The 11,674-nt window shown below is 44.7% G+C and overlaps 1 protein-coding gene across 1 annotated transcript; it reads left to right on the top strand.

The window, feature by feature from the left end:
• The first annotated feature begins 3,060 nt into the window (after nt 1–3,060).
• On the top strand, nt 3,061–11,459 carry PFDN4 (prefoldin subunit 4). The gene is made up of 4 exons (XM_088458028.1): nt 3,061–3,262; nt 3,383–3,490; nt 3,679–3,816; nt 11,256–11,459. The coding sequence occupies exons 1-4, from the start codon at nt 3,233–3,235 to the stop codon at nt 11,385–11,387; spliced, it is 408 nt and encodes a 135-aa protein (XP_088314154.1). The 5' UTR covers nt 3,061–3,232; the 3' UTR covers nt 11,388–11,459.
• The last annotated feature ends 215 nt before the right edge of the window (nt 11,460–11,674 follow it).

Genomic DNA, 11,674 nt, shown 5'->3' with positions numbered 1-11,674 from the left:
AGGAGGCTAAATAAAAAATCGGGAGTCTCCCGCTAAAATCGTAAGAGTCGGCAACTATGCCTTGAGCCCCTGCACCTCATAACTGTATGGGTGTGTCATTGCAAGGTGCGGGGGGGGGGGGGGAGGGGGTTATGGAGCAATGCAGTGCCTTCAAAACACTACTGCAACATTATTGAACAGGAAATCATGTGGTCTTATTTAAAACTGATGCATGCGCAGTGAGGTTTAGGAAAAGCGACATGTGGTGGACAAAAACACGCTATGACTTTTCCCAGCGCCATGGTACGTTCCATTGTGATTAATACTGAAAGGCGAGACTCAAGGCGTACTGTGTGGCACGAAATACAGGGCGCGCTACATGCCGTATAGAGCAACAAATTAGCTGGGCCCATCTGTATATACATTCAAATGGGATCATTAGTATAATTTCCCTGCATTGGTTATAAGGTACTATGCGCCTGATTCAGACCCGGTCGCTATGAGCGTACGCTCGCATGCCTATTCAAATATTTGAAAGTGACGAGGCATAAGCACGCCCATTGTACCTGTACGAACGTTCACTTTATGTATGCAGACTCCCCTTAGCGTATGCAGAGACGCCCACTGCCCCACGTCATCTCCTGGAAGTTTATGAAAACATTGGTACATCGACCACTATCGGATGTGAAAGCAGTGCTTATGGTAGCTTTTTTTTACTGCAAGCATTGCGAGGAAAACAATGTCTGGTGACGTGTACTATGACGCTGCCTGTTAATTATGCATGCCTCTAAAACAGCGTTGAAACACTCGTCCACGCCTGCATTCGCATCTCCAACCCCCCGTTTTTACTGGACTGCCCCTGTCACCACACACAAACGGCCTCTCCTGTCACTCACTCTGCTGGGCGAGTTTTGCTGGGCGAGCGAGGGATCTGCGATCGCACAGTGTAATTCGAGCATGCGCACTGCGATGCATACGCATGCGCAGATTAGCAACCATCAGCAAATGCGAACGGACTGCAGATACCGTCCGGGTCTGAATCAGGCCCAATGATCCCTATGGCTACATGCATTATCTGAAAAGTATCAATGTGTTTTCATCAACAGCTGCAGCGGGAGATTGCTTGCGGCTGCTAAGTAGCAGCCACAGCAATCTCCTATGCCTGAAGGGGGGAGCGATCACACTGATCGTGCCCCCCACTGGCTTTGCGCCGGGCTGAGGGGCTCACAGCGCCCCCTCCCCGGCGCGCAGCGCCGCTTTGCGGCGCTGCAAAACTCTTTTTTTTTCCAGGGTGCGCGTGGCCACGCCTTCTGAAATTAGGCCACGCCCCCTCTTTACCGGGGCCCCGCGTGGCTCTCTACGCCCCTGAGTGGGGTTAGGCACTAGGGGGAGGGTTAGGTTTAGGCACTATGGGGGGAGGGCTAGGTTTAGGGTGCGGGGAGGTAAGGTTTAGGTACTAGTGGGGGAGGTTAGGTTTAGGCACCGAGAAGGGAGGGGGTTAGGATACTGACAGACTGGTGTCGGTGTGCTAACCGTGTCAGGATGCTGGCGTTGGGATTTTGAATGCCGGTATCTCGTACCCATCCCACCCCCACTTTCTGGCTGAACTGATAGCCAGCCCAGATACTGCCCCACTTGCTGGCTACACAGAATGCCTCCCAGTAACAAGCAGGTGGATCACTCTCTTCACTGTTCAGTGGTAACTCACTAGGGATGGCCATTGACCATCAATGGTTAGAAACCATCAATTATCACACGCCTATGGCTTTACCATGGATGGCAGAGACGCAGATAATTTCCCACCATCGATGGTAGCTGTGACCCAATTGTTTTTTTTTTCATGCTTCCACTGCAGAGCAAAGTTACTAGGCTGTCAGCCAGTGGCTCTAAGCTGTGGCGCAGCACCGGCTTAGTAACTCATAACTCAGTAGTTGTAAACTAGTGACAGTGCCAGTCGGGTTCTGCCTCGCTGGCTCTGGCTGCCGGCATGCATGCCTCTAAAGATGGGTATACACTAGAGTGATATCAGCACGATATGTAATTTTCAGGAAATTTGGAATGACATATTGTGTTTATCGCATACTGTGTACTCCCATGGGTCATCTGCGATATCTTCTGGCTGGCCGTGCAGCATGGTGAATCAGAAAATATACTGGGTGGGATGTACTAAGGTTGCAGTGACGATTCCTCCAGTCACCGCAACCTACTAATCGCATATGTACTAACATATGCGATTAGTATCGCAATGGACAGCTCTTGCTATAAGAGCTGCCCTTTGCGAAATAGCCGACGCCGGGTGACGGGGTCTCCGTGGGACCCTGTCCCCTCCAAGCCCCGGGAGCTTCCTGCTGGTCACATGTGCAGGAAGCCCCGGGCTCCTCCTCCTCTTCCCTGCACCCGGGAGATTAGGAGGAGGAGACGGATGACCCAGGAGGAGCGTGGGCCGGTGACAATGGAGTGCAGGTGAGTGGGGGCCAGCGCTGGGAAACGTCGGGGTGGAGGCGAACCGTCGGAAGCGTGGTGCGGTAGGAAGCCCATAGGCTTCTATAGGGTAATGCCAGGTTTTTCTGACGTTACCCTCCGTGCCGAAAAAAGGGTGGCCAGGGCTTAGTACATATGGAAATGCGGTAAAAACCCTGTTTAGTACATCCCGCCCATTGTACGATCCCATGCTGCTAAATGCAGCATGTCATTGTACATTGTGCCGTCGTACCACTGCATCGTGCAGTGTGTACGCTCGGTGCTATATGTTCGCCCGTTGGCTGGCGGATCAGCCGGGAACACATTCTGATGTGTATCCGGCCTTAGGAAATTTGTGCCGATGTGAGACGCCCTCAGCGTTATCAGACGGCTCCCCGCATGCGCGAAGGAAACTTTGCCCACGCTGATTCAGTTTTTGAAAGTCTTATGTCAGCATGCGCCAAGCTTTCTCTGCGCATGCGCCAACCTTTTGGTAGAAAACATCGATTGTATACCAATTTATAGTCTTATACCATCGATGGCTCTTTCCGTTTGACCATCGATTGCGGTCTCGATGATGAACATCCCTCCGACCTCCCGCCGGCACAACCGCGGCGCTCACTTCGTTTTTTACAGTGGGAGGGATCTTCTCTGTACTCCAGCCTGACACCGCCCGGAACTGTGACGCGCCTGAAAGTCGCGTAGCACTGAAGTTTGGACGTCATCACAGCGCGACTGTCATCCGCTGCACAGTGCCGGGTAGCAACGGGCCGGTGCCGCGCGACTTATCATCATGGCTACGTTACAGTGCCGGGCGGCAGGGGTAAGTACAGCGCCCGACTAACAAAACGCGGGGAGAGCAATGGTTACAGTATCCCCACAGCTAGATGCACTGATAAAATTGCTCCCGGGGTCTCATCCACCTCGTTGTGTGTACTCACAGGTTGCTGAAGATGTTAACGTCACCATCGACGACCAACAGAAAATTAACATCTTTGCAAGAAACACGAGCAGGGTCACAGAACTGAAGGATGAAATTGAAGTGAAAAAGGTATGTTCCTCCATCACTGACCCCCTCCTTATATTGCACAGGAGCTGACACTTACAATAGCCTTATAGTAGACACTTTGGCTAATGAAACCTGAGGCAATTGTTACTAGAAGTGATAAAAGTGGCATTTTTTCTTCTAATCATTGAATAATAAAATAACATTGATTCGCTTCTGCAATGTCCTCCCAGAAAGAGCTTCAGAACCTGGAGGACGCCTGTGACGATATCATGATGTTAGACGATGCCTCGGTTATTCCTTATCAAATTGGCGACGTCTTTATAAGTCATTCCCAGGAGGAAACTCAGGAGATGCTGGAAGCCGCAAAGGTTTGTATCTTGTGGAAGAAAGAGGGAACAGTGCAGAAAAGTTTATTCGGTGCAATTCTTAATCATTATAATCATACATATGTATATTCTTAAAACATTTTGAAATCTCTTAAGTGTATGTGTATTTGTTTTACATGATGTAGACCTGGCATTGTGGATTTTATCCTTTATGGATACATTTGTAGCTTATGCTTTTACATACTGACTGTGATAATTGTGTACATATTTGTCTTTATAGAAAGCTGCTTTCTGCCACTTACATTATACCTTTGTGATATACACTTACATTATCAGGCGAGGTTTGTCTAGCTTGGCAGCTGTATGATTAAGTAGGCAACACTCTGCTTTAAATAGCTCAGGGAAGTGGCAGCCTTCTTCAGCGCCAACCCACCTGTCAGTCAGCAGTGTATGTTTGAAAGAAGTAAGTGACATGTTCAGTAAGTATATTTCCGATGCGTTATCTGACATCACGTGAGTAGGCAAATAACAAGTAGGTTAATTAGTCTTTAGTAAATTTAGATAGCAATTACATTTCTTCTTTTAAATTTAGTGCTGTGAGCAACCATTTAATTAAAGAACATCAATTAGAATTGTGTGAATAAGTTGCAATAATTCCTAGAGGATTTTATTCACATGCTTCTGAAATTGGTAACGGCATGTTATTGCTTATTTTGAAACTCCACACCCAAAATGTATAAGTGTACAGAATGTTGTTTATCTCTGTATCAGTAGTGTGCTTTAGTGCTGGCTTGTTTTCAGTGTATGGTCATGTGCATACAGACCGTTTTAGTTCTGATACTCCATTTTGGAGATAGACCTATACTAGTACTGACATCCCTTTCACATGGAGGCTTTACTGAGGGGGTGTCAGCAAGGATGGAGGAAAATGGAACCTGCTTCTGCTCTAACATATGCACATTGTCAGCCTGCCTACTGTGCCTGTTTCTGCCTCTCCTCTGTTCTGCCAAAAATCATAATGGGGACAGAAATAACAATAGCTGCTTACATACCACCTTAATCAGGGAATTGATTGAATAAGCCATATGTCTTGCATCCATCGGCTTCTCCAAGACACTGACAAATTAAATTTTATGTGGCTCCCAGGGACCCTTCACTTGAAAAAAATATGGGCCCTACCTTTCTGTTTGTAGGTGCCATTGGAAGGTAAGATTTCGTCCCTCCCACATGATACCTCGGACCCTTAATTACATATGGCATCGTACTTCCCCCCACAAATCCATTATAATGCACTTCAGACCTGCCCACAGACCCCTAAAATAAAAATACTACTAAAATCTAATCCCCCACCACATGATGCCTCTTAAATACAAATGACCTCATACCTGCACCCTAATCCCCACAAATCCCATAAATTAATTTCTGACGTCCACACAGTCAATGAAATACACTTTAATCAGACTTCCCCACATGACCGGTTATAAGTCCCTAGTTAAAGGCACACAGACTTTTTCACAAACATGCAACTCAAATTGGCTGCTGACGATTAACCCTGATGAAGAAGGGCGCCAACTTTTGATCACTTCTCCTCTCATACAGAGCATCCTGGTGAGCCATGTGAGGGGCTGACAGTGGAATTTAGCTATTGGCTGCAGTGCTCACGGCCAGATCCTGTTGGCTACACACCTGCTAATTTATTAAAACTAAGTCCGTCACTGGCTATTGCTCGTAAAAGATGCGCTATAGCGAGTTATTGTGATCACTGTATAATATAAGCAGAAATTGCAGAGATTAAGATTTACTTTGAGTGGAAGCCCCTCTCCATCACATTACTACTTCTCAAATACAATCTTGTGCATCTCCTCTAAGAATTAACACCTTTTTGTTCCCCCAAGGCCAGCAGCTTCCCTTCATCTCCCCCCCCCACCTCCCTCCTCAAAGCATTTAGGACCTCATTCAGAGTCGGTCGAAGCGGCCGCATGGTTGTACGCCTCCGATGTTCGGTAAACTGCGCATGCGTAAAGTTCGCAATGTGCGTGCGCAAACTAGCCACTACGATCAGAAATTTCTCTCTCCTTGAACACAGCCAGGTCGGTAGTTTGAGTGACAGATTGAGGCGTTTGTGGGTGGTAACAGGGGAAGGTGCTTGAAAACGGGGGAGTGGAGATCCGAACGTAGGCATGCCTAATTATGCGAAGAGCGTTTTATGGGAGTGCATAATTAACAAAGTAGTGTCATGGCACACGTGACATGGACGGTTTTTACACTGACATGATCGTAGAGCTTGAGAGGGTATGGTCAACCTTAAGCTCTACGACCAGTTCCGATGGTCGTGATTAATCCTTATATGGCCGGCGATGACGTGTAATGCGTACGAGAAGTGGGCGTATTTTTTATCTTCCGGCCGCTTCCTCCCCTTGGTCGGGCAGCTAACGATCCGAACTTAGGGTCGCAACATGCGAGTTCATCATTTGCATATCCGGCCCCTTTTCCCGTGCGGCCGCTTCGACCGACTCTGAATGAGGTCCTTAGTCCTCCCTGTGTCATGGATAATTAGCCCCTCTCATTATCCCCCTCTACACATTTTCCTCCGTCACATTTCTCTGCCAGCCCCATAGGCTCAGTGAACCCCTCTGTATCAATCACACAGGCCCACCAGACATCCCTGTTACTAACGCCCAGAAGCTGTTTTTCATCACCCAGCCCACTCTCTCTCCCCATCTCGCTGCTCTGTTGCAAGTTAACTCGTTCTGTGGTCAGTACCTGTTGATGAGTTTTCAGCTCTGCCAACCAATGGCATGTCAGAAACTGTACAGCCATGGCCAAAAGTTTTGAGAATGACACAAGTATTGATTTTCACAAAGTTTGCTGCTTCAATGTTTTTAGACCATTTTTGTCAGATGTTACTATGGTATACTGTAGTAAAATTACAAGCATGTCATAAGTGTCAAAGGCTTTTATTGACAATTACATTAAGTTTATCCAAAAGTCAATAATTGCAGTGTTGACCCTTCTTTTTCAAGACCTCTGCAATTCGCCCTGGCATACTGTAAATCAACTTCTGGGCCACATACTGACTGATGGCCGCCCATTCTTGCCTAATCAATGCTTGGAGTTTGTCAGAATTTGTGGGCTTTTGTTTGTCCATCCACCTCTTGAGGATTGACCACAAGTTCTCAATGGGATTAAGGTCTGGGGAGTTTCCTGGCCATGGACCCAAAATTTAGATGTTTTGTTCCCCGAGCCACTTAGTTATCACTTTTGCCTTATGGCAAGGTGCTCAACTATCATGCTGGAAAAGGCATGGTCACCAAACTGTTCTTGGATGGTGGGAAGAAGTTGTTCTTGGAGGATGTTTTGGTACCATTCTTTATTCATGGCTGTGTTCTTAGGCAAAATTGTGAGTGAGCCCACTCCCTTGACTGAGAAGCAACCCCACACATGAATGGTCTCAGGATGCTTTACTGTTGGCATAAGTAGCTTGTCAGTGGTGTGTATACCCATAAATGCTGGGAGTCTAGCAAGGAATAACCTCTGTCATTTTCCTAGAATAAAAAAAGATGAATAACTATTTAAAAAAAATGTTCTATGCACAACATAATATTTCTAGATAAAGTACAGATATATTTTTAGGAGATATGGACATTTATACCTTTTATCAAAAAGATCTGCCAGTCTGATAATCAGTGGTGGCTGGGCAGGTTATTCCACTGTATCATATACTTTGTAAATAATCATTTGCTTTTTTACCCAATTGGCAGACCTAGGGGTTGCATGTCAGGAACGGTTCGAGACAATTTACCCCCCCATCATCCCTTCCGATTTTGAGATCTTCACACCCAAACATCCACGTGTTGTCTTCCAGTGCAGTAGCTAATTAGACAGAGCTGTCATCCTGTACAGTGAGTGCCTGTGTTGGGGAAAGAGGCTGTGCTTTCGTGTTCTGCAACACTCCAACTCTGCTAGATGGGAGGGATGACTGCCAAAATTCGATTTACTTCATCTTCCAGTTACTTTTTACAATATCAAAGCTATTCCAAATGCCATGTTATACATTGCATCTATAAAGAAGCAATACAAATATGTTTTATACTATTTGAAAATGTTCTTTATTTTAGATGCTCATGACAACATTGTATGGTGGTCATGTTCTATATTGCATTGTTTAAAAAAATTAAAAAAAATACACATACACACACTATTGGGCTTTAATTCTCTATCTTCCAATACCCATTCTACTAAAAGGCGAACTCCACCTTTGCAGATTTCTGTTATACCAGATGTGTTTTCCTTTGAAAAGTTAAAGTTAAAAGCAGATAAGTTAGTTTCCATGCATTGGATAAATCTACCTACACTGCAGATCTCTTGTATCTAAAGCTGGGCACTCACTGTGACGACTGATGCGCCGACACGTCAGCCGATCAGGTAAGCTATACAGACTTACCGATCGGCCAATCAATGTGTGGTCCCTGACCTCACAACTGGGTGGGAATTTGAATTTGCTGTCGGTCACCGGCGGCCTCTGCAGTAAGTGTATGGGTGGTCGTCTGACTGCCTATACACACAGCCAGATACGCTGATTTATCTGCAGATATATTGGCCATCTGCTGTGTTGCAGAGCAGATGCGAAATGTCTGTGAACTAAGTCGTTCACAGATGTATCGGGGGTAACCTCCCACCAACTCGCTTGTGAGATAGATATATATATATATCTATCTATCTATTTATTATGCTCTCTCTATTGCCAAGTATGTACCCAGCTTAAGTACAATGATAATCATCAAGTAAGAAGAACAGTGGATTACTATGAAGGTAAAGATTCCATTTAATTCGCCATGAAGTACTGTCGCTTAACACTCTGCAATGTTAGGGTAGTGAAACATTGCTTACGCTACACAGAGTTGAGAGCGAAAATAAGCAATCTCTTACCTATCGTAATGGCTACAAGTGTGCATGGTGACAACCCATTGGAGCTTCATGTCTAATTGAATCTGCCCATTAACCCTAACGTACTTATGCACAATGGTGTAATATTGAGGTCATACACCATTGGGGGATCTCTCTAAATCGATAAAGCATATCATCTCATGGACTGGTAAAGTGAGCACAATTAAAATTAACATTCTAGTTTGGTTGCTTTTTATTTTAAAAAATAAAGCAATTCTGGTACATGTTCTTTGCAAGACCCTCTATTCCATTCAGCGCAAGCTAAGCTATCTTTTTAGGGTCAGGAAAGAAACCTCAGGTTACAATGAGGGTTTTATACCAACCCACAAATGATTTTACTTTTTTATTTTTATGAAGTTCCCCTGAAACAAGCAGTTCTTCCACATTCTGAGTCTACATCTCATGTGGGTTCAGATTGAATCCACTGTAGAGTCACATGCTCACTAATGCCCTCAGCTCCGGGACCTTCCCACAATAGCACTCCCTTCCACCATCTGGGGTCATGTCACATTCTTTCTCATCCCATCCCTTTTCCCACTATGGGACAATCCTAGTCTCTCACCTGGGCAAGATCATGTATATCTTCCGTATATAATACCACTGCAATCTGTTTCCTCCTATGCTGACACTAGAGACAGATATAAATCCCCCTCCCTCCCCCCACCTACACTATTTTCAATTACGTACTTTTTATAATACAGATAAGAACCCCTAGCTACCCATATCATGTACCACTTTGGAGTCTGTTACTTGTACTAATCTACCATTTACCTACACATGCTCTCACCTGATGCCGCCCTCCTCACAGAGACCCATGAGCGTGTGTTGCGTGAGAACGAGACAAAGGGGAGACTCTTGGGGCTCAAAATACTCTGAAAATCTACCTTAGATGGTATATGATCCTGCAGCTCTTACATAAAATATTCCCATCCTCCTCTGGGTTGTACAAAACAGAAAAACTTTTGCTATCAGCACTAACAATAATGTACTGCAAATTTATGTGTGTGCAGCAAATAAAACCACGGGGGTTTTGTCATGATTTGATCAAAGCATTTAAGCCTGCAGCCCAGCATCAAGGGACCCCTACTTTTTCTGCAGGTCCCTACACTAGCATATATGCCCAGCACACCATTAAATTGCAATGAAATGTACTCTCCTCCTAGATACCGAGGGGCACATCTATACAGGGGCTGGCTGTGAGCCACACCCAACTAGACCTTTTATAGCCTTAATTGAAAGCTGCCATGATAGCACAAGGCAAAAAAAAAATTTATTGCTGCACACACACAGATTTGCAGTATATTATTGTGAGCACCGATAGCAAAAGTTTTTCTGTTTTGTATACATTTATGGCATTAATATTGCCATGCTGCTGGTACATCGCGGGCATATTTCTTCTCCTCTGGGTTATGTTGGAGGGGGTGCAGTCTGGTGGGCACTGTGTACTATGTAAATTGTAAGTAAATTGTGCTTACCTGTCATCCTTAGGCTCAGTTATGCGGTGTTGGTGACAGGATTGTGCATCTGTTTGTCCACATATTTACATTACATTGACCATAAATAATTTGATTTGGTGCTGGACCACCAACCGGAGGCACCCCTGCAAGTGTCCCGAGGCACCCCAGGTTGCCACGGCACAAACTTTGGGAACCACTGACATAGGCTTAGAACTGTTATTTCAAAGCACATGCAAAAACTGAACTGACACTTGCTCAATGCAGCGACATGTCAGATTGCGCTTATTTGGAAATTGACAGTTAGGCCATTCCTTTTCTCCACTAGAGAAGCATATGTTTTTTGTTTTTTTTACCAGATGGAACATATCACCAGTATAGTACATATCAGAGAAATTACTTGCTCTATTATCTGATCACCCTGACTGATTTATCACAATGACCCCTTCCCCCTCCCTCGTCTCTTGGATTATGATAAGCAATTTATCTTAATTTTGTTTGCGCTCGCCATTAGGTTCTCTTGAGTGATTGCTGTTTTCTCACTTTTATTGAAACACTGTTGTACTACAGAATGGTTTATGTGACTATTTTGATTTCTGCATGTTAGGTCCCCTCCTCTCCTTAAATTCTGCCGCCCCCCCCCCCCCCTCCTTCTATGTTGCTTAGATGCTTGCTTAAAAAGATTGTTAAAAAAAAATATAGATTATTGTAACTGCAAAGGCTCATTGGTTAAATGCGTTGAATAAGGGATCGATCCAATTAGGTGCGAATTATCCACACCCGTGAGTAAGTGCAGCTGTATGCCGCACTTACAGTACCTCCAGACTCACACATAGCCCCTTAGGGCAGTGAGTAAAATTGTGCGAGTTCGGGGTGAGATTGGGCTGCCAGGGGGGTGAATTACCGTGCTGTTGCTCTTTCCTGTGATGCCAATAACAGTAGAAGTTCAATTGGTTGGATATGTTATGTGATAATGGCATGTGAACAGGTCACTGTTATACATCTATACCGATTAAATGTGTTTCTATAGTTTTAATCTCACTCTGTGTTAACATTTTTTTTTTCTTTTTTCCTAAACAGAAAGGATTGGAGGATGAAATGAAATCTTTGCAGTTGCAAGTAGAATCTATACATCAAGTTCTTGCAGGTCTCAAAGTGCAGCTTTATGCCAAGTTTGGGAACAATATCAACCTGGAGGCAGATGAGAGCTAAATAATTTAATTTCTTTTTTTCTTTTCTTTCTTTCTATTTTATTGATTGCACAAATAAAAAAAAGAAAGCTGATCTGCTTGTCTCAATGTGGGATTGTGTGACTGACACTTATGCCCAAAAGCTTTATCTCCAGTGCTATAACGTCAAAAGGTGATTTCGTTTTTTAAAGTGCACCTGTCACACTCAGAGGCAATCATTTTGAGCGCACAGCAAATCAATCCATTAAACACTTGTCATAGCAGTACTAACATAGAATTTAATGGCAGGAAAAAACCTACAGATTTATC

The sequence above is a fragment of the Taudactylus pleione genome, unplaced genomic scaffold (genome assembly GCF_031769625.1).
Source record: "Taudactylus pleione unplaced genomic scaffold, aTauple2 ptg000803l, whole genome shotgun sequence".
Classification (NCBI taxonomy): domain Eukaryota; kingdom Metazoa; phylum Chordata; class Amphibia; order Anura; family Myobatrachidae; genus Taudactylus; species Taudactylus pleione.
This window is presented reverse-complemented; position numbering and strand designations above follow the sequence as displayed.

Excerpts from the sequence above, each read along its gene's own strand:
- PFDN4 (XM_088458028.1), top strand. The coding sequence starts at position 3,233 with ATGGCTACGTTACAGTGCCGGGCGGCAGGG. Across the intron at positions 3,491-3,678 it reads ATGAAATTGAAGTGAAAAAG|AAAGAGCTTCAGAACCTGGA; the intron begins GTATGTTCCTCC and ends ATGTCCTCCCAG. Across the intron at positions 3,817-11,255 it reads AGATGCTGGAAGCCGCAAAG|AAAGGATTGGAGGATGAAAT; the intron begins GTTTGTATCTTG and ends TTTCCTAAACAG.